The 23,414-nt window shown below is 38.9% G+C and overlaps 1 protein-coding gene across 9 annotated transcripts in view; it reads left to right on the top strand.

Moving 5' to 3' along the window:
• The window catches only part of ATP11B (ATPase phospholipid transporting 11B (putative)), a 65,811-nt gene extending 45,313 nt beyond the window's left edge, over positions 1 to 20,498 (top strand). The window contains exons 28-31 of one of the 9 annotated variants that reach the window (XM_031505619.2): positions 411 to 576; positions 11,926 to 12,059; positions 18,331 to 18,404; positions 19,742 to 20,498. In XM_031505619.2, the coding sequence (XP_031361479.1) occupies positions 411 to 576; positions 11,926 to 12,059; positions 18,331 to 18,364 (334 nt within the window). In that variant the 3' untranslated portion in view covers positions 18,365 to 18,404; positions 19,742 to 20,498. Of the gene's footprint in view, positions 1 to 410; positions 577 to 4,398; positions 4,485 to 8,705; positions 9,504 to 11,925 lie in introns of those variants that run through there. The other 8 variants (XM_021543586.2, XM_021543578.2, XM_021543604.2 and 5 more) reach the window with 8 other exon arrangements.
• Positions 20,499 to 23,414: the final 2,916 nt, after the last annotated feature.

Genomic DNA, 23,414 nt, shown 5'->3' with positions numbered 1-23,414 from the left:
AGGCATTTTTAAGAAGTGAATAGGTTCCCAGAGGAATCTATGTTCCTCACCTATGTAATAGGTGAATAACTGCAACAGAAATAAAGAAGAGGGGGTTTGAATCAATAAAGCAAAGTATTTTTGCTTGTAATTTGGAGTCTGAAGGGATAGATGGGTGATTGATTATCTTCAACATAATTTAAATCTAAATCGGAATGTTTTTCCTCCAAAGTTCAGTACCCTTTTTCTCTGGAGCTCACTGGCAGGTCAGGTCCAACAGGTTGCTGGACTCCACATGGCCATGGTGCAGTTGTGACTGCATCCTGAGTCTCTCTGCTTGGTGTAAAATAAGATACACTTGAGACAGCCTGTGCTGTACTTCTGTTTCTAGAAGTTCTTTTTAGTAATTGCCACTTCTTTTAACTTTTCAGGCCATTTTTACATACCCAGGACATGTACTTTGTATTTGTTCAACTGTTGTCAAGTGGTTCTGCTTGGTTTGCCATAATCCTCATAGTAGTTGCTTGTTTGTTTATTGATGTTGTGAAGAAAGTGCTGTACAGACATCTGCAACCAACAAGTACTGAAAAAGCTCAGGTAATGTTATGCTTTTGTATCCAACTTGCCCAATAGTTGCCCTCTTACATTACTGTCATGTTTAGTGCAGTGTTCTCATTTTGAAATACACTTGTTAATTTCAAATTACAAAAGTGAGCACACCATTTTACAAGTCACTAATGTTTATGTTAATAATTGGTAATAAAAAGAATAGAATTATTTATGAAGGTGTTGCTCAGTCTTTTGCATCTCAGATTGCAGCTGTATGAAAGGGTCACACTGCACATTTTTATACTGCTTTATAGAGGGTAACTTCTTGTCTAGGTATTAGAAGTATTAGAAGCTACTCCTCTAATTGGCACTGAATATTTCTTAAAATGTGATGGAAACAGAAATTGTAAAAATTACTTTAGTAAAACTTGTTTTAATTATTATTTCTTAAATCTCAATAATTTCATATGTTGTGCATTTTATTGTTGATTCTGTAGTTAAACCCAACTACCCATGTGATAGTTTCACAGATTCACAGATTCATAGACAAGGTCTAAAGTTATGCTGTGATAATGGAATCTCCCTTTTGCCTGACACAGCAAAAACATCCTTTCAATCATTCTGGTGAGATTAGACTGTCTTTTAGGTAAATATCTCATCTTTGAGTATTTTCTTCTTTTTAGAGAATGTTATGGAGAAGTTATCCTGACCTATTATTCTAATAGTAACTGTCTCTCTGGTTTCAGTTTTCAACATTTTATATTTTTATACTTCCTTTGCTAAACTGAGCAAGTTTCTATTACCATTTTTGTTTTTCTCACAGGTTTGTAATCAAGTGAATTTTAGCACTGATAGGTAGATTGGACTTGCATCTTCAGTCAAAAAGGTTGCTTTAGAATCTTTTCATCATTCATGTGTTTCTCCTGTAATTTTCACCCTTCTTCAACCTCATCTTGAATTTTGGATTTCACCAGTGGACACAATATTCCAGTACAGCAGACACCAGTGCCAAGTACCAAAATAATGGGTCCCCAGCTATATTCAGATTACAGAATAACATACATCAATAACCTGTTGTCTTCTGCATCTTCTACACATCTGCAGCTGGTGATGTTGGTTTCTTTCAGGTTATTGATGAGAGGTCAATTAGTATAGAGCCAAAAATAGTGAAAGTGTATGAAGAACCCAGTTGACAAAGATATCCCATGCACAGTGATGGTCTGAAACCTCTCAGCAGCTTTCTGTCCACCTGTGTGCCAGATGGATTTTGTGGTGTCCTGATTGCTTAATGCAAGTGGCACTGAGCTGTGTGCATGCAGAACTGCTGACTGCAGTGCATCACTGCTGCTGTCTTTATCAGTGCTGCTATCTTTAGCATCTAACCTTGTAATTACTTGGATGTGAGTGCATGTTGATTTACTTAAATTATATTATCCTTCTAATATGTGTGTTTAAAAAAAAAATCCGTGTGAGACTTTCTCTTAATTTGCCTAGGATCAACATCAAGCTGACAAGTCTACCTAGCCAAAATATCCCACTAGACCCTTTTAAAAATTGGAATATTGGCTGCTTTATCCTGTCTTGGAATTTAGTAGCTAAAAGCCAAAGTAAATAACTACTGGCTTTCATAAGACTGTTCAGATAGACCTGGTAAGGCTCTGGATTGCACATTACTGCACTTCTTGGGTTAGAGTGACTGTAGGCAATGATATTTACCTATCTTTTTTTCTCTCCTCAAAAGCTAGTGGCAGTATTTATCAAAACACTCTCTTTTCTTCCTTGCTGTACATCACCTGTTGCTGTCTGGCACAGTATTGGTGTGGTTCTTGAGTTTTTTCATGTTCTTGAAGTGCTTGAATTAAAACCCTAAAAGCCATGTGGATTTTCCTGCCTTTATCTATATACTTCTGCTACATTCTCTTGCTTTAGGACTCCTTTCTGAAGATTTTTTGGGTTCAGTTTAATGCCATTACAGCTGTGCAAAGACACAATAGGACTTTTTATTAGGACTTTTTAAGAAGGAATCTTGATGAATATCTAACTCCTTTCCTGTGGCTATAGTTTGATTCTTGGCCATGGGGATTTTGCTTTGTGCATCTCTATTAGTTATATTTCTTCTTTTTCCTTATTTGCTTTCTACTTTGCATTTGACAGAGTCAGCACTGAGGTCTCTGTTGACCAAAATACTGTCTTGTCACTGAAAATTCTTAATTCCTCATGCTGCCAAGTCAAGGTATCTGAAATGTGATTTGACCACAAGTTCTTCTTCAGCAGCTATCCAGTGGTTTCTTTTTGTGTGTCTGATTGTGAAATTATAGCGACAAATGTACTTGGAAAAAGAAGGTGCCTCTTTGTTCCTTTCTTGAAGTTTAATCTTTTAAGATTTTCCTACTCTTGCTTTAATGGGCCAGTCAGTTCTACTGGATTTCATTCACTGTTCCTACAGTGGGGAATTGGATGTTACTGTAGACGAGCAGCTGATCAGCTCAGCACATGTGTTGTCAAGAAGTGATAGAATGCTTCTTTTATGATCATACCTCATAATTTGTGTTTAAAATTCCTAGTAAATATTTTTCTTTCTGTTTCCAAGCAGAGGAAGAGACTGACTTTCAGATAAAAAGGGTTTGGAGAATATCTTTGTCCTAAAGACTAAGAGTGATGACTGATGTTAGTGAATTCTGTGAAAGTCATTGAAGGAGTAAATATGGAACTTTGTGTATTATCTTTTAAAACTACTTTTCATAGTGTAGGTACACTCCACTAAACATGTTTAATTACTCATTTTTACTTGTAGGACTACATTGGTATATTTTCATATTGGAGGAAAGAAAAAGCTTGGTTTATAGTTACTGTGCTTTTATTATGGCAAAATTAATTGTTACATTCCCTAGTTCCCTGTTTTTAAATTGAAGCTTTTTAGCTTATTTGTTTCTGCCTGCCATAATTTAAATTCCAAACTAATCCCAGGAGCAGTGAGCAAAACACACATTTCTTGACTGAAAATGCTTGCCCCTATTGTTTTAATTTTTGAGAAATATTTTGTGTGTGACTTACCTTAGTGCTCTGAATTCACTGTATCAGTAGGAATCTTTCTTACTTTGATTTTTTGTCTTTGTTTTAGTATAAGGTGATAGCATCAAGTGTGAGTTTGTTAGATGTTACATGTAGATAAGTTATTCATAAGAGAGCAGAGAAATTTAACTGACATGAGAAAGAAATTTGATAGGCTTTAAAATGTAAATATTGTTCTTTCACAGCAACTTAAATCTCAGTCATTCATTTTAGGAAACTAAAAATTAAAAATTTGACAGGCAAGCATGAGTTGACTTTTATAGAGGATGAGCTTGGTTGACTTTGTTCCTTAATGCACTGTATTTTATTTTAGTTTTTACGTGTTTCGAGGGTTTTTTGCTGTCCTAAAGAAAAGCTATCTTATGTTTCACTGAGGTCAGTTGCCCTGAAGTAGTTTGTGGGCAATTTCTCAATATAGATCTGTTACAGAATCATACAGGTGAAATTGGACAGTAAGGTAAAACGTGAATCAAAATACGAATCTTTGGGTAAAGATAAATTACAGCACTACTGAGGAGAGAAAACAATGCAGAATAAAGGTGTCTGGTAAAGCACAGATGTAAAAGTGTGTAGGCCTTTTCTCTCAGTCTTAAAGCAAAGGTACTTTAAGAATGGTCCTGCCAAGCAGTGACTGGCTGTGATGGTCCCAGGAGCTGTCTTGAAGGTACCAGGCTCGTGTTCTGTATATGATGTGTATTCCACTTAAATAACAATGTGTTGTCCTGTGTCTTTCTCTTAGAAAATTACTGCTGCTACTTACTGACATGTATGTTCCATCCCTTCTCTGTCCAATTGTAGATGTACTCCAACAGAGTTGCTTTAAGTGACGAGTTCATCGCACTGCAGCCATTGTCCAGGGCAAGGAATCAGCTGAGCAAAATTAGGTAGAGTAGGAGGGACAGTTCCTCATCAACTCTTATGCATGCTCAAGGTGAACTAACCAGTGCTGAGAGAGATGGGAAGAGGCATGAATATCTATCTATTAGTGGGGTGAGAGGGCAATACGTGTAGTGCAGAAACATTCAGTTTGGTGATTTCTTGGCTTTGCTCTGTGTTTCTAGGCCAAATGCTTCTCCTAAGTAGCATGTGTTGGACGTGCTTCTTTTTTTTTTTTTTTTTTTTTTTTAGGAAAAAACATCCCTAGCATGATGTTCAACTTCCAGAATAAGGATCAGCTGTTCTTGCATCCATTTTTAAATAACTGTAGTTTCTAGCATGGTTATAATGCTTTTGGTTTCTTTATGATAAAAATTAACAGCGCATTTTGCATGCTGGATAATTTCAGCTTTATAAGGCTGTGACAGGAAGATCCATGTACTTCAGGCAAAAATTTATTGCAAGTTATTTGCCCATTTTAATTTGCTTTCAGTTGTGTGGAAAGAGCAGATAATGTTTGAAGCTTGGGTGCGTCCATACCCTTGTGCAGCTGAGGCTTTTTGTGTCTGTTTTGTGCAGCTATAAAGTGAGTGTTGTTTGTTTTCAATGTGTATAGATACATATTCCTAAAGGCATTTGGCTACAAAGTCCCAGAAAATTATTCAAAACAAGATCAAAACATACATGTGTCTGTGTAGGTAAAACATGATTCTGCAGCTCTTCAAATGCACCGAGTTCAGCACATGAAATGCTGTCAAATGCTGATTCTCTTTTGTAAGACTTAAGCATTTATATGCATCAGTAATGTCTGTCTGTTTAATTCCACACCCTACAGCAAGAATTAATGCAAAGATCTGATTACTTTTAAATATTTTTCAAGGTGACTTTGTTGTTAAAAATGTGCAAATAGGTGCCTAGGGAACCAACTAACCTACATTTTAGGGATTTAATTGCTGTTTGTTAAACCAAAAGAGAGAAGTTTTGTATTTCCTCTGAGAGTGCACTACAACTTTACAAGGCAAAAGTTGAAATGGCCATTGTGTTGTAGTGTTAGTGACCCCAGTGGGAAACACAACACCTTGGATTTCCAAACTCCCAGGGTGAGGGGGGTGGGCCAGTTTTATTTTGTTTTGTTTTGTTTTGAATTCAGCACTTAATAGCTTTAAAACAGGCAAAATACAGTATAGCTTTTGAAAGCTGTTAAACTTAGCAACATATTGGGGAGGTTGCTCTGCAAAAGCCTTTGCAAGTTAGCTTTTCAAATTCTTAGCTTATCTAATTCTTAGATATCTTGGTTTATGAAGTTACCTTTTAAAAACTGTGGATAAGTGTATGTAAGTTTGTTTTCTCAGTTAATTATTAAAGTGAATTACATAACACATCATATCTACACCAAAAGTTTTAGAACAGAAAATTCTGTTAAAATTTCAAAAACTAAACACATCTTAATGGCTATACACATGGATAGTCAAAGAAAAATAAAACTGTCTAGGAATGCAGCACTGTAGCCATTAAAATACTAAAACCAGGAGAATCCTTGCTAACCTGAAGCAATTTTCGTCATATTAAACTTAGGGAAGAGTTGAAAAAAAGTGGAAATCTGTTTTATCCATGAGTAACAAATGATTATGCAAATCCAATTCTCTTGTAAGTCAGAATTTTTGCACTTGAGTATCTGATAGTACAAGCACTGGTTAGTAGCTGAAGTACCTGAAGTACACTGATAGTACCTGAAGTACAAGCACTGGCTGCTTTCTAATGTGCAGTTGAGCTTGTAAAATGCAACAAGAAGCAAACAAATATTCAGGTTTCTCTGGTTCTTTATTCTGCCTTTGGACAAAGTTCAGAAGTTATCCTGTGGATCTTTGCCTAAAACAGTGAAAAGGAAAATCAACTGATAGACAGAAACTATACATTTTACTAAACTAAATAAAATCTAATTTGGAGTGAAAAGCATGAGTTGGTTTCTATGCTTTTTCCAAGGGCAGAGAAGGCAAGGAAAACTATAGGAGCATGAAACAAAACATCTGCCTGGTGAATATGTAGCTGTAAAGCAGCTAATCTGTCACACCTCATTTGTACATGCCCACCCAGGGATTGCATCCTTTGTGACTGCAGAATGCATGGAGGTTGATGAGCAGACCTTGGCAGGTTTTTGTTGTTTGTAAATATGTATTAAAAGTCTCGAAAGGAGCATAACTCCAGGTTAAACTGAGTTATGCCTTGTTCTGCCAAAATGCTTGCTCTTCTCTTGAGATCAGAAGACTTCTTTTATGAATGCAGATTAAAAGAGAAGTATGATTTTACAATAATTTTTTTATAGTAGGCTTCACAGTGTGCAAAAAATGTTCAAGTTTATATTGAGTACATTGGTGATGTAGGGTTAACATCTTTGAGGGGATCTCTAGGTGTCCAGGTGATTCCTGTAAGTCAGAATTGCAGTCTTGTGTGTGACTGTTAAAGTCTTGCCTCTGAACTTTCCTGTCCCTTTGGGAACATAGGATGAAGAGGAAATGAGGCAGCTCAAGCAGGTGCAGCAGGTGGTGTGCTTAGTTGGAGTCTGGCTAAGCACTGCTTTCCTTCATAGGTGTCCCTCCTGTCCTTGGAATGTGTGAAATACATACCTTAGGGTGCTATAACTGTATCTCATTCCATGTTTTTATCTGTAAAGGAAGTGTTCTGTGTGCATGCATGTCTTCTACATGTCCTGTGCTTTGTAAGAACTGTCAGAAATCTTAAGCCACATTTGAGAAGTGTTGCTTGGACAACACTTCTGATGTTTTAATTCTACTTACTGATGGGATTAACTGTGTTTACAGAGTTTCTACCTTTGGATAGTGTGTATGAACTGTACCCAGAACTGGGGAAATGTAAGAAGTCAGAAAAGGGTTTTATTTAAAGAGAAGGCTGTTGGTGCTCAGTGTTGTATCCAGGGCTCTGGAGCATTTGCCTTGTCACAGCCAAACCCTGTTCTTTCCCCATCTCCAGCCCCATGAGTCTGCTGTTGCCTGGTTTTCCCTTCACCTCAGTCCAGATTTGCTCTTTAGCTGTCTCCAGAGCTCCAGGCTCTAGGCCCCGCCTTTAAGGCCTTCAGTCCTTGTCTGTATTTTTAACTCCAGCTCCTGTTCCATAGGATTTCCCTTACAGCTTTCAGGTCTGACCCAGCCCAGCTGTGTTGTGTCAAAAGCAAAGAGCTCTCTGTTCCTTTTACAGTCTGTGTTTTCTGTAAGGAGCATGCAATTTCTGAGAAAACTGTCCCAGTGGAAGCATGAATTCCCACTAATGAGGTGTGCCAGAACATCTTGATGTGCTGCACTTTGATCAAGGGTGATCTCTTCCTTTACAGACCTGTTAATTGTTTTAGCATTGGTTGGTGTTGATCTGTTGGTTAATCTACAGAATCTGTCATAGAAAGATGAGGAAATGAGGGAAGAATGCACCTTTTTGGATTTGACTTCAGTCACAAAAGTGCACATACTACTTACCTGAAGAAACCTTTGTCTAATGACTTGGAAATAATGAAATAATTTGGCACTCGTAGGTTCATTTAATACAAAGAGTAGAAAAAGAAAAAAGTGATAAAAATTCCCTTATATTTTCTTTAAAAAATTTAAATCTAATTGTTTGGGATTTTGGTATATGGTATGTTAAGGGTTAAAGATAGAGATTTACAGTAGGGAGCAAGTTTTAACTTAGTTGTGGAATAGTAGTAACCATCTCATATCAATTTTCTAAAACATTCATGTGGCATCAGAGTGTTGGCAACTGGGACCTGGGCTCAGGAGAATACCCTGCAGTGTCCTTAACTTGGTGTACAGGATTAAATACATTCCCCATTCCTCAAAGTTCCAACTTTTCAGTGTGATTACATCTTGGGTTGAAGTGTCTGTCTTGTGGAATAGCTTGCAGTAAGACAAACTGAAATGGTCCTTTCTGTTAGAAGGGGGAAAACAAATAAAACTCCAGAATGTAAGAATTTTAGATAGGTTCCAAATTTGTTTGGTTTCCTTCTTGTAGTCTCTAGAGCACAAAAAGGCCAAACACTTTTAACACTTGGGCACTGAGAAACCACATTTGATCCACCAAAAAGTAAAATTGCCTCTTGACCTTGTAAATATGCCTCGTTCTTTCAATACCAGACCTGTAAAAGTTCTTGTAACAATGGTAACTGTTTTAAGTCAATGCAAGCATGGTGCTTTATAAGATCTCTTGCTTTTCTGTCCTTCTAGATGGAAGAAGATAAGGGTTCAGTCAGCTCAGCATGTGACTTTGCTGAAAGCAGGCACAGAGGGGAGGACAGTAGGCAGCTGCTAGACCCATCTTGCCTGCCCGACAGTTCTTACCTCCACTAGGTAGTACTCCCACTGTACCCTAATGTGTGTGTATTTATTTACATCTCTCATACAGAGACAGTCATTGAGCCATCTCCAAAATACCCATATTTTTGGCATCTACAAGAAAAATTGCATCATAGAATGTTGGAATTTTTTTTCTTTATCAAGCTGAATCATTCTTTAATTCTGCACCTCAGTTGCTTTTTGATTTATTACATCCACTGGGCCATTCTCATATGAAGTATTATGTTTATTGAGATTCCAGATCTTACCTGATAAACATACTTTATTTGCCACCCAAATATTAGTAATATCTAGTATTTTTCTATGCTCATTAATTTTTTTAAAGCATTGTCTCTCCTGCCTTGTGTTTCCTGAGGGTTGTTTCAGGTCTCCAGGGAACATTATGCCTTCTTCCCTTGCCATGCCAGGTTTTACTTTGGTGTTAAATTATGACCATAATTGTCCTCCACAGAGAGCAAGTGAGAAAAGAAACTCTCTAGCATATATATCTTCCTTCCAGGTAGTGGATGTAAATACAAAAATCCATGTTCACCAGGCAGTGATAAACAATATATGTACATATAAAATTTAGTTAGGTTTTTTGTCGTTAATGTTCTCACACAATTTCTTTACACTTAACTGTGAGTTTGACAGAACAGAATTGTTGTTTCCAGGCTTATGTAAGGTCTTATTTGCCATTTTTTTAAAAAGTGACATTAACTTTTCCAGAAGTTGTGGTTCAAGCATGATCCTTGCTTTTTATATCTAACTTGTGAAGAAAAAGGAGATTCTCCAAAAAAAGAGATGTTAGACCTCTTAAATCCAGAGTTGAGGGTTTGCTCCTTGGAAGCTCCTTTGGATTACTCTTGGTTCCTCATTCTAACAGTCTTGGGATAATATCAGGACTTCTGGCTTTCAGAGTAACAGATTCTAAGGAAAAAAATGCTCTGGTTCTTCTGATCCAGCATACAGCCACTGTAATGTGACTTTCTGCAGTAAATTTGAAGGTCTGCTTGAGCATTACAGATTAACTAAATATTCTGTTTGAAATCCTGAATGTAGCACTGTTGCAGTTTTGTATTGCTGTGGCCACAGCTGTGAAGGTCACTCCATCTGCAGCAGGGGGTTTGCCTGCTGACCTCCAGATGGGAATTCCTTCTGCTCTGTGTAATCTCTTGTGTCACAGTTCTGGGAGCACAGTCTGAGGTGGCTCTGAATGTCGTATTTGCTGGTACTGCAGTGCTGCAAAGTGTGCTGTTCCTGATTCTGGCATTTTCTGTGGCACTGCAGCTGGGACCAGTCATGGTGGCCATCACGTGAGGGTATTCAGGGACTCAGGCTCTGTTGAGGTGTATTTTGTTTTGTTTTGTTTGTCTTTTAACCAGAACCCTTTTCAGACTTGCAAAATCTTCTGTTTCTGCCTCTCAGGTACAGAAGTTCATTGTCACAGTAAATGTTCCTTCTGTGTCCCAAAGACCCCCCAGATGAGTGTGTGAGTTAAAGTGTGTTCTGCCTGTACTCAGGCACGGGCTCTGAGGTGCAGCATCCACAGGATCGGGGGCTCTGTTTGTAGAGGATCCTGTACATTCCAACAGCTGCTCAGTGACACTTCTGTGACCATCACAATGAGTGGTGTGATGGGAAGGAAGGTCTGGAGGGGCTGTGGGGAATGTGGCACGCGGCTGAGGTAAGGGACAGGCACAGAAGAAGGTGCATGGAAACAGTTCTGCATATGTTCCTCCTTATCCTACCAGCTGGGATTTTTTCTTTATTTCCAAAAGCCTCTTGTTTCTGTTAGCTGCCTCTTTGTTGTGTGGCTGCTCTGCTGTTGTAAAGCTGTAAATGTGCCCAGCTGCCTGTTTAGAGGGATTGGGAAAGAGAGTGTGGCCACTCATATAGTAAACTGTTCCCATAGGGAACTCTGGAGGTTCTTTGCTTTCCTTGCAGTTTTTGGCAATTGTGTGTGGTGTGGAATAAATGGGGGCTCAAAACTAGAATTTTCAGGTAACCCTCAGTGACCTTTGGCGTCACAGTGAAAAGTTGTAGGAAGGTCTTAAGTGAGCTATATCTTGTCATGGACTAAGATGCCTCCTCCCAGAATTCTTTCTCCTGGCGCAAGGAGAAGGTAAAGTTCAGCCTCTGTGTTTAGTATTTGTTTAACAGGATGCTCTCATGGAGAGTTTAAAATTAAATTAAAAAGCATCCCCATACTTCACATTTTTATTTCTTTTTGGAATGGTTACTGAAGTCAGTTTAGGATATTCTCTCTGCAGAAGCAGGAGATTCCAGTTATGCTGCAGTTGGTGCAGCAGTGCGTAGAGGAGCACACTGGTAGGTGGCACTTACACCCATACATCTGTTGCTGCTTTCTTTTCATTTTATTTCTTTTATTCCTTTTTTTCCCCACCTACAAAACATGAGCTGTTGAAAGAGTTTATTATGCTAATGCTGAATTATTCTTCATGCTGGCATGAACATGACTGAACCTTTCTGACATCAGCCTTGTTTGCTTTTGGATAAACCATGTTCACACAATCAGGAATGTGCTTTTGTTCTGTACCAAGCCAAGGGTATCTATGGTAGTGATATAATGTCAATTATTCTAGGAAGTTGCATCGTGTGCTTGAGGAAGAATTACTTCGGATCAGCTTGCGGTGTTGTATTCTGCCGCCTGAAGCTTTGTCTTGATAAATTTCCCTTAAAATAGGGTTGAGCTGATATAAATTGCTTTAGAGGTGAATAAATTGCCACAGAGGTGACTCAAGGCATCCCAGCTGGAAGTGCATGTGCTCTGCTGTGGGGTTTGGTGGAGGGAATTCCTGAGCAGTTCATTTCCAGGGTTAGGCAGATGCAGTGCCAGACCATTTCCATGGCTCAACAAGGCTGCACTCAAACCTTGGGAAGAACAAATTTTAGTGTATGTAGACCTTAGGGAGTTGTAATATTATTATTCTTGTAGTTCTCCTATAAAATTGAAAAATATTCAACACTCTAAGAAAACCTGCTTTTCCTAAGAGTTTTTTTCATTGCTAGAATTTCTGAGTAATGATTTTTCTTCTTTCTTTTTTTTTTTCTTTTCTTTTTTTTTTTTTTTTTAATTTTTTCTTTCCAGCTTACTGAGGCAGGTTCAGGTATCAACTGCTTGGACTCCATGTGCTGCTTCTCAGATGGGGAAACAGCATGCACATCTGTTAGAAGAATGCTGGAACGACTGATGGGAAGGTGTAGCCCAACCCGGGTCAACAGGTGTGGCATTTCTCTCAATAGCATTTGCTGCAGACGATTCTCCTATAAACTGGAACCCGATGAGCCTGCAGCAATAGATGTCTAGAAACCAGCTGCAGGTTTTGCTTATCTAAGTAGAAACTGCAACTCTTTATTGTACTTTTTTCATCCTAAAATATTAACTTCTTGTTTCTTTTGGAGTGGTTTCTTTTGGGATGGGGAGGGGAAAAACAGTATTCAAAATATTTCTGTTAAAGTGTTTTTTAGTTTGGCTTTACAAGCTCTTGTGTTGTATCTATCGTAATTTCTCTTAGATTTGTTCATTCTTCTCTTTAGAAAGTCAAGCCTTGCTCCTGTTTTTGTTCTCCTTTTTATGATTACTTTTTTGCCTTCACAAATCAGGAGTTGTTTGTAAAGTCGAAAGACTTTTCCCTTTGGTTCTTGATGTACAACCTCCAAATATTTACCTTGGAGCTTGCATTACTCCTGAAGGTATACAAAAGGCTCACATTCCCCCCCTTAAATTCCCCCCTAACTTCATTGTTAGGAGGAGAGCCTTTAAATCTTTCAGCCATTGATTGATATGAAGATGAAATATTTTTGTAGCATAACTTTTATAATCTATTTCTAAAATCAGAGTGATTGACAGAACAGAGTCTTCAGGTTCTAAGAATTTTCAATGTTTTTTGGGTTCCAGAAGGTATATTGTCAAAATCATGTGTGCCATTCCAAAGTATGTGCTAAATAAATCTTTCCTTCACAAACCAGGTGTGAAACAAACATCAGTGGGGTAAAAGCATGTTGAGTAATTTAACATGTCTGCAGAGCAACACTGCTCTTGCAGTCAGCCCAACTGGGAGAGGAGCTCTCACTGAATCCTCTCATGTGCCATCTCCCCATTTCCAAACAAAGAGGGATAGCAAACAAATATGGAAATATTTGGGGGTAGAAATAAAAATAGTCTTTTGTACATCGTAATCTTTGTCCCTGAATGATATCATGGTCCTTTATTGGTCAAAAGGCAAACTTGAAAACACTGAACTTCACACATTTTCAAGGAAACTAATTTTGTATTTGAAGAACTTTCTCTTTCAGTTAAAGGTTGTGATATCATTCATTGGGTATCAAATCTCGTGTGGGAAATTTGCCCTGACAGCTTTGTCAGCTCTGATTCTGCCTTTAGGTATTGCCTGGTCTGTAGCTCATCTCTGTTGGAACTCTTGTGTTGAACATGGTGTCTGTGCTTTCAGTCAGTCTCTCTCTTCTGGCTTGCTTATGAAATTTATTCAATGTTTCTACAAATTTAGGGTATGAGTATGCAAGAAGTTTCATTCCATATGAAAAATGAACTGTTACGATTAAGTCCATTTTTAATTCAAACTTGCTGTGTAGAAAGCGGGCATGATGTGTAAAATAAACAGTTTAATAGAATTTTTAATCTACAAGGTGAGCATTTAATTGGTCTAAAAATCAACATTTTGGTAGCAGTTGCTCTAACTTTTCTGGGTTTTTTTTCACTTTTCTGTAAAATTGTGCTTTCTAAATGAGGAATTTCTCATGCTAGTTTATTTCACTTATTGTTATCTAATGAGGGCAGATTGTTAGTTAAATATTGCCTTAGTAACCTGTAGTCTTCTTAAAAGGTAGGTATTCTCTGTTTTGTTTTCTGCAATGGATTTGCAGTTTTACAATTTTCTCTTTGTTCCTCTCAAATTTTCTTTCCTTAAGAACTTAAAAATACTTATTGAAGCTAACTCGTATTTGACAGAATATGAAACATTTTTTTCAAGAATGCTTTTTGTCAGGTTTCTTTTCTGATTACCTCATGTAATTTTCAGATGAAGTTCCATCTAGCCAAATTATTTTAGAGTTCTTAGAACACAGACATTAGGATTAAGTTCAATGAATATGCAAAACTGTCTTGGTGCTACACTAAGGACTTGAATTCTGTGGGTTTTGCATCTGCCTCTGGTTGAAATTGTTCTGAACAATCTTCTGGTTTTTTCACGAGATTTTTTTTAAGTCGGTCATATTTATTTTCTCCAGTGATTTCAGTTCCTTCCACTCAGTATTGACACTTAAACCTGGTCTAAAAGTCAAGGGACCATTTTCTCCCTTACACCTTTTTGCTAATATGAGAAAGTCTTTATTCATTTTTTTTAAATTACCAATTACCTACATTACATAAAGCAGTTAGAAGTTGTGAAATGCCAAAGGTACAATTAAGAAAACTGTTGGGTGATTTTAAAATTGTTTAGACTTTGTTCATGAGCTTGAACTGCTTTGTTTTTTATCTAAATCTCCAGAAGATTGTGCAGTCCCCAAAAGGATGGGCTTTTGTGTACTTGTACTCTATAAAACAGCTAAGTATTCAGCCAGGAAGTAGCTGCAAATTATTTTTGTTGATTGAAGTGATGTTGATGAATATGTTTGTGCAAGTGCTGTAGAATGAAGAGCACTATTTTAAATAATGTTGCTGTAGCCAGCTGGTGTTCTATTCTCTGCTCCTGATATTCTGTCAAATATGATATTCTGTCAAGTATGATAAAATGAAATCAAACATTGTATCAAATTTTGATAAAACCTTTGATGAATCAAAGTCGTACAAATGCTTGGAGTAGCGGGCCACAGGAATATAGTCTCTTGTGCTTAATTTACTGCTTGTAAAATGTATTTGAGAAGTATTTTCTATAGCTTCATTAGCCAGTTAGAATATAAAATGTGTGGTGTGGTGTGGTATGTTAAAATGCATTTTTGTCTGTCTGTTCCATTAAATTGTCTGTCAACTTGTCAGTCACTAAAATATTAAGAATGCTGGATCACATACATCATTTGTACAGTAGGAATCATTGTTGAATTGTTGGTTCTCCCATTAGTGGTTCTTTTGTCAAGGCACTGGATGGAACAGTTCTAAAGAAACAGCAGATTTCTGACAGAGCCTAATTTGGAGGATAAGCTTGTTGTGTTTTGATTTCCTGCCTTCCAAACTTCTTCAGCCTTTCCCATACAGTTCTGTAGTGCAGCCAAGAACAGTATTTCTTCCCAAGCAGTAATTTGTCCTCAAGTGAAAGACATTGTGAGACCCCTTTGAGTCAGCAGCTGTGACATCTGGGGTGGTCCCTGATGTTTTGAAGTGTGTCAGGAAGGGATGAAACAGGTTCCTGGCTGTAGATAAGTTTTGCCTCCCCCAGGTTCAGGCAGTGTGGATGTTTCCTGCTGGGACACGGCTGTTCCGAGTTCCCAGGGTTGGCTGTGTGCTCCACAGGGCTCTGCTGGAACAGCCTCACAGTGCCTCTGTACACAGGCAGCCTCCTGAGGCACAGCACCAAAACTCAGCTGCAAAATAGGCATAAAAACCTCTGGTTATTTTAATTTATAGTGATAGAAATAGCTGCAGCTGTGTGCTAATTACACAGCAGGCACAAATTGGCCTCTGTTTCCAAAGGTCTGAATGAATTGCGGGTACCTACATGAAATTAGTAGATTAGTCCTTTAAAGAGGTACATTTGCGTGCTCTCATAACACTTCTATCTTTTGCTCTCATAGACTTTTCTCCTCACCTCCCAGTACAAGTACAAGTTCCCAGTCAGCCAAACTTTTCTTTTATTGTTACTTTAGATCATGGAGTTCATCGGATCCCTTCTATGCCAACGACAGGAGCATCTTGACTCTCTCCACAATGGACTCAGCCACTTGCTGACAGGGACATTTTTGAATGCCTTGTGGAAGCCATGTGGTGCTCACACACCTGTAGCAGGTGCTGAGGCGAGCTCAGTGCCCGGCGTGCCCTAGGAAAGCCCAGAGGACTCCTGAGTCCAGGCAGGGCTTGTCTGGCCTGGCAGAATCTGCACAGCAATTGCTTCCAGGATTTTTTCTAAATATATCTACAAATTGCTAAATAAGTTTTTGGTTTTTTGGGGTTTTTTTAAGGAATGCTTTTACCTCTGACAATTTGATCCTTTTTGTTGCTGTATGAGCAAGATTGGAATCCTACATTTAATACTGGAGATGTCCCTGCAGGGCAATGACAGAAATCTTACTTCTCCCAAACTTGAGTGATCAAATTTCAATCTCCACAATTAAACTTTTAAAAGTTATGTTTTTAATGATGACCCTTCATTTAAAACACACATTCATTTTGAGCTGTGTTGCAATGCTGTCTTAGCAGTTTGCAAATCAATTTTGTTACTTCTGTGGACAGTTACTGTATTCTATAAGCAATCAGTTTAGTAATTTTTGAGAGTTCAATGCAATTCAAATATTTATGCTGGTGTATGAGTGGCTAATACTAGCCATTGCTTTGAAAAACACTGTTACCTGTGACAAATCAGTAATTTGGAATAACAAGGAATACAACAGCTCACTATTCTCCTAAAGTACAATTCAGAAACCAGTCATCTTTTTTTATGCCCTGTATGTTTTGTTAATAGTTCTGGATCCTGACCTGAAAAAACTTAATAATTGGTGGATTGAGCAGAAGTCTCACTAGCATAAATTTTTGAATTGTTAATTCTTTTAAAGTTGGGGAATTTTTGCATGTTTTGTTCTTTTTCATGTATTTATATTCAGTCACGTTGTACTTTGAAAATATAATTAATGCTTAATTATCTTCATCTATCGGAAGGATCCGAGACCTTGATGGCAATGTTTTGATACCTAAGTATGCCAATAAAAACAAATTGCACAGTTGGAGTTCTGGGTGGTGCATCCTGCAGGTGCCTCCCCTGTCCCAGTACAGACCTGTCTGCATGGTTGGGGCTGGGGAGCAGCAACATTTCACTGTTCCCTCAGCCAGGGCAGCTGAACCCACTGCTTGTCCTGGGGTGTGGGAGATGAAGTGGAGGTGCTGCAAGGCTGCCTCAGCATGGAGCTGTTCATGGCTGGGGACTGGGAAAAGTGCTGCTGCTCCAGGACAACCCCTTTTGTCACCTCTGCCAGTCACATCCAATCAATAACTGGAATACTCGTCCTGTCGGACAGTTAAAAGTGTAAAGATCCATCTTAAAATTAGCTCTGGGTAAAAACTCTAAATCTGGGCTGCTGCAAACCTGGCTGACTGTAACTGGGCTGCTGCCAGGGGAGTGTAACCCTCTTGTCATCCCAAGTTCAATGAGTAAAGCAACAGGTCCCACTTTCCTGGGATCACATCCTTCAAATGTTTACTTATAAACAGCTCTGCTGTTCATTTTCCTGCCCATGATTTAACTGGGATTATTTCAGCTCTCCTTTTGGAGCTTTGTTTTTGCATTAGTGCCTGGCCGCTTCTCTCAAACCTGAAGGCTGCAGGTACTGTGGAGTTTACAACATCTCAGTGCTCAAGGCAACGTCTGTGTAGGAAAGAAATTGTCATTGCAACTTTGTTGTTAAATTTCTAGTGACTTGAATGTGCAACACACAAGGGATTTTTCCCTGTTATAGGTAAAGATCAGTTCAGAAATTAAAAAGCTTTAAAAATAAATTGTGAGACAAGAAGAAGGAACAAAATACTTTCCTTTGAAATAAGTGTTTAATGTAACATTCATAGTACATTTGTGTATCATGTCTTCAGATGCCTGAGTGCAGTGAAGCTTGAGGTTGAAAATGTCAGTGTGCACTAGATCCCCCCAGCAAGTGCCATGGGGATGAAGAAACACTAAAATTGAGCCTTGTCTTCTCATGCAGCAGGTATGAACATGTGACTAATCCCACTGCATGGGGCTGAACACCTGGATCCAGCTGGAGAGGCAATACCCTGATTGCCATCCATCCTGTCCCCTCCAGATCTGCATTAGTAGCAAAATACACTTAATTTTCACCAACTCCTATAACTTCCTTTATATTTCATATCTATCTTGAACCTGGGTTTTAAATAGTAATTTTCTTCCTTGTAGTTTCTCTTCCTAGGAGTCTTCATGCTGCCATGGATACCTAGCAAACACAGAATTATTTTACTACTCTAATCAGATATCTGCTGTTTAGCTGTATTTTACAGTGCTTGTTTGTCCGTGTGAGGCACAGCATTGTCCTGTCAGTGTGTGTGACCGTGTGCCCTCATCCATCGTGTGCTTCTGTGTCCTGCCTGGGGGCCGGGCAGGTTCCTTGTGTGGGGCTTTGCCACAGCCCCGCTCCAAGCATTTCCACTGGCCCAGCTCTGTAGGTGATGTATTTTGGTTTTTATCACACCAGGGCATTGAGTAGGTTTGCACTAAAGCAGCACAGTCGTGTAATTGAAGAATATTTTGCGCTCATTATGTGTTTCTTTAAAACCTTCCATCTCCTCTCCTCCCTTTCTCCCAACTTTCCCTTTTCCCAGTGTTTGTAAGGTTACCGAAGAAACTTGCATTTAAACAATTCAGGAAGGACTTAAGAATCCATCCCTCGGCCAAGGTATATTCTTCTATTTGCAGTAAATTTAAGTCAGTAATTTCTCATTGAGTAAGTGCATAGATGTGGTTTGCTTAAGGACAGATTTTTTTGGCGTGACAAATATTTTGTGTGGAAGTCACTGGGGTTTTTGTGTTGATACCACAAATTGTTTAAAAATGTTCCTATTCAGGGAAGAAAGACTTTGTGTATTTCTTTGATGGCTGAAGTGTAGAAGCCAGTTCCTTCATGAGGGAAACTGAAAAATCCACCTAAAATTCAGTGTAATGCTGGCATTCACCTCCCAGTGCGGATGTGAATGGGTGGGGAAGGCTTTGCCATGGGGGAGAGAAGTTTTATTATTTACCTTTAAGCCTTGAAATCCATAAAAGCCTGTAGTAGATGTTTGTAGTTCAAAGAGTGGTGTACACTCACTTTACTATGCAGTGTCCCTGAGGAAGCATATTGGCCACAGCAGCTCCCCAATGGGATCGTGTTCTCTGCAGGTCAGTTCTGCCTCTGGGAAAAACAGGGTTTGGTTTTGTTAATTAGGAAAACAATTTCAGTTGCCAAACTCATGCTTTTAAGAGGATGCGGTGGAAAAAAAATTTGAGATGTTTTGAATTGGTTCAAAAACTAAAGTGTAAATATTCTGCTTTAAAATACTCTGTATTTTTTAAGATTACAGCAGGGAAGGGGGAACAGAAGCATCGAAGGAATGCTGAAAACGTTGATTTTTCATTTTCAGAATGATTTGAGAAAAGCTTTTGCAACTTAGAATGCATATTAAGCACCTGTAATTTCTTATAGGAGTAAAATACCATTTTCTAGTGCTGGAAGTGTCTCAAAGTTGCAGCCTAAATTATTTTTCATTGTTCTGTCTGCTATTGCAGATAGATACTATCTAAATATATATTTAGGTACTTCTAAATATCTGTAATTTTGGTGAAATTCAGTTTTCCAAAGTGCTCAAGCAAAATGTGCTTTTGAACCACTTATTTCGAGGTTATTTCTTTGTGTGTGTAGAATCCCTAATACCTCACCATTGTCACTGCCCTCGCCACTGCTTTTACACAGATTGTTACACGGATGTCACTGCTTAAAGGAGCCGTTCCTAGAGCTGGGCAAACCTTTCACCAGGGCTTCATTTGAGCCTTTATCCTGTTCCTAAATTATTTCCCAGCCAGAGGCTCTCCTTTGGAGCTCTGGACTGGGATGTTTTCTGCAGATGTTTTTACTGTTGGTTGTTTCGCACGTTCCTCGCTGCCGTTGCTGGTTCCCGGTTTGGTTTGGTTCGGAGCAGGGCCGGGTGCCGGGGATGTGCCAGGCCTCTGCTTTCCATGGGTTTCTCTCTCCTTCAGCTCAGGGCTGCTCCAAGGCGCCAGGACTGGCTCAGAGCCGCGTGTGCCGCTCCTTGGGGACGCTGCTGTCGCCGCCGGCTCGGGCCGAGCCTGCCCGTGTCCCCGGAGCGCTCGAGGGGGACCCGCGGAACGGAACCGCGCCGAGCGGGGCTGGGCTGGAAGGGACCCTGCCGGGCACCTCCATGGCCTGCGGGTTTCTTCATCTCCTCAGCGGCTTGCAAGGAAATTACTTCAAACTGCAGCAAGCTCTCACCCTTTCTACATTTTGACAACAGGGTAAAAGATGGTCTGTGGAGCATGCAGCTGAAAGTGGTTAAAACTGAGGCGCCCCTTGCTCCAGGAGGATCTTAATTTTTATCTCAAAGAATTTATTTTTACAATTCCTACTTGCAGTCCCCATGACAGATTTCAGGTTTTCTGCATACAAAAATAACAAATAATCTAAGACTCGTTTTTTCACTGAAGCGGGGCTGAGCTTGCTTCTTTGAAGAAAACAGCCGGAATGGTTTCATCTCTGCAAGAAGTACTGTTGAAAAGATGTTGATCCTTAATTTTAGGCAGATTAGGGGCGTTGCCCACTGGAAATGAGCAATAAGTAATACAAAGAATTTTGGACCTCTGACACTGTGGCTGCCTCATGTTATTTTTGCTCCTCTGTCAGTGAGGCCGTGTGCTTGCTCCTTGTAAAGCTTGGTCAGTAGATGTTTTGAAAATGGTTTATGAAAATTATATTTATTAAATAAAATTTTCACTTCTAGCTGAGTCATTGTTTTAATTATGTATGTGGTAGAGGAAAAGATGGCAGATCTACCCTGGCCCAAGAATAGTCAGGAGCGGGGCTGGAGAAATCACCAGCAAGAAAAAAGTAACAAATCTGGGCCTGTCTCCACAATTTTTACAGCCCCCTCCTTTCTCACCTTCCCAGGTTCCTCACCCTATTTTGATTTATTCCTCAGACTCCTGCCACTTTTCCTTTGAACACTGAAAAAGGCTTGAAATGGTATATTCCACAATCACAGAGTTGAGTTTAGAAAAGAAACAGCTGCAGTTTCATGCAAAACATTCAAATTGCATTTAGGCAGCTTTTGCTGACTGAGAAGTTCCAGAAGGTGAGTGTTGAGTTCCCTACCAGTTTAGATGGTCAGACTTGGGCCTGAGGTACAGGTGCCTATTTAGGAGCAAAACTCTTGGTGTTTATTTTCTGCAGACATTTCCACTTTAGTACATGTTGGTATTAAACCAGCTCCATATTTACAAAATAAGGCATGTTTTTGATGGATTAAATTATATTTACATCAAGTATTTCATGGTGTGGTCAACTGCTGGAGAGCTCAGAGGCCTGAAAGGCATCACTGGTTTTTGTTTAAAAGCCAACCCAGACAATTTACCATCCTCAAATAAAATCTACAGAGACTTCTGGCAACGTTATTTAAATAAGAGTGTGAATGACAAAAGTTTATTAAATGCATTCTTTAAAAAAATTGTATCTTTCTTAAATAAGGATGTCTCGGTACGGATTTCATAGTAAAACAGTTTTGAGGCAAGTCAGAAGTTACTTATTAACAGGCTGATCAGTAAAAAGTGGTTTTACTGCTGTACTTGAGGCATATCTGAGCCACTGCAGTGTGTGGTGCCTTCCTCCACATGCTGGGGCATGGCCCTGCCCAGGGCTGGGAGAATCAGCTCCAGGTGGGACTTGTAAACACTGGGAACAAGCAACAGGCAAGGCAGAGGAGCAGATTTTAGAAATTTTTTTTTCCCCACCCAAAAGAAAGACTTGGCCCTGAACTGTATTTTATGCAGAACACACGTATTCCATGTTTTTTTTTCTTTCCCCCCCACTCCCTAAAAGCACATTCCAGAAATAGGTTTTACAAATAATACACTGAAACAATGCAGTACAAACCTCAGTCATGGCAATTTCACTGGAGCTTTATTGCCTCTGTTGGTAATGAGAGGGATTGTAAGAAGTTACATTTTGAACTTACAGAGATATGTAAATGATGGGTTTTTACTAAATATAATCTCAATATTAAGTGTTTTATATCAGGGCACTTCTAATTTTGTACATATTTTAATGTATAAAAACAGTTTACAAACTTGATGTTTGCCTTCATTTTGTTTTCCTTGACATTTGGCAAAATTAATCCATTTGCGGGGATATCATCAAATTGAAAACATAAGCACTTACGAATTAACAGCAATCCAAGTAAGCAACTGGCTGCATTCTTAAAAAAAAAAAAAAACAAAAAACAAACAAAAAAAAAAACAACCCCACACATATATAAAGGAAAAAAAACCACATGGCCACATTTGAGCACATTTCAGTACAAAATACTCCCTGTAACCAGGCATTTTGTCCTTAGAGCAACACCCTGTTACATCAATGTTTCTTTAAACTTCAGTTATTTGGAAAAACTTTTAAGATGCCATGATAGCACAAATAACCCTCTTCTGCAACATAATTAGTCAAAGTTTTTATGTATTTCTTTATAATTACACAGTAATTATAAGCATGTAGTACCAAACTGATGACAACACTATTTTGTTGGAAAGATCTTGCATTCAAAAGGAAGAGTCTCTAAAACACCACGGCACTTTGCCACTGCCCAATCCCAGACTTTTTTGAGGGAAGAGTCTGCATTGGGATGAAAAGCAAGTCAGTTCTCCTCTCCAAGCACAGCATACTTGAACGAATCAATCTGAAACAGTACCAAAACCCTCAAGACAGAAAACAGCACGCAGAGATAACCTTGTCAAGCTTTTTTTTTCCCCACCCCACCCACCCCATAATTTCATGTCCCCATTTTTATTTACACAAAACTGAGAAACAAAATATTGAAAGCAGCAAAACACAGAGTTTTTGGCATAGCCAATTCCAGTAGCTGGAGAAAGTCTGCAATGTTTTTGAGGAACTGTATTTTTGGAATAAATGCACAACTGGATTTGCCAAAAGGGCACTGCTGTAAGGGGAGCCAGCCTTAAGGTCAACTGCACAGAGTACAAATAAAAATTTTAGCTGTTTAATAGCCAATTTTTCTCTAAAATACTTTTACCATCTGCATAAAATCATGCTGCAGTCTAGTGCAAGTACCAGTGACTCATCTCAAGAACAATTCTTGCCTTGTCAGGGCACTATTTAGAACACGGACTTAAATCCCCTCTTCTCACTTTTAAGTATGGTCTGTCTCCTCTCCTGGAGCTCGTTCTCCCCAGCTTCTTTTCCAGAGCAGGATTTATCACATCTCTTCACAAGTAACTCAGTGAGGAGTAAAAGACCATAAAAGCAGCTAAGGAGCTCTTGTATTATTAAAGAATTGCATCTGATAAAACCTGTTTGATCCAAATGAAGCAATTTAGTCAAATGCAGCAAGACAGAAGTAGTGATGGTAACAAAATAATTTAAATAAACAAAGCCAGTGTTGTAGTTTCTATCTGATCTGTGCTTGTTTGGGAAAGCTTTACTCTTAATTTCTGTATTTGGCAACCAAAGTGATATGGAAATTTAAGGAAAACTCAGCAAAATAATTTAAAAAAGGATGCATCCATAATGGCAGTACCTCTGTGTTACAAAGATTTAACTTACCAGGATAATGGTTTCAAAACCCAGATTCACATCAACCTCACCAGCTTCTTGTACAACAGGGCCATTTGCTTCATCGCACCTCAGCCA

This window comes from Lonchura striata, chromosome 10 (genome assembly GCF_046129695.1).
Source record: "Lonchura striata isolate bLonStr1 chromosome 10, bLonStr1.mat, whole genome shotgun sequence".
In the NCBI taxonomy this organism is placed as follows: domain Eukaryota; kingdom Metazoa; phylum Chordata; class Aves; order Passeriformes; family Estrildidae; genus Lonchura; species Lonchura striata.
Note: the sequence above shows the minus strand (reverse complement) of the source record. Positions and strands in the feature narration are given on the sequence as shown.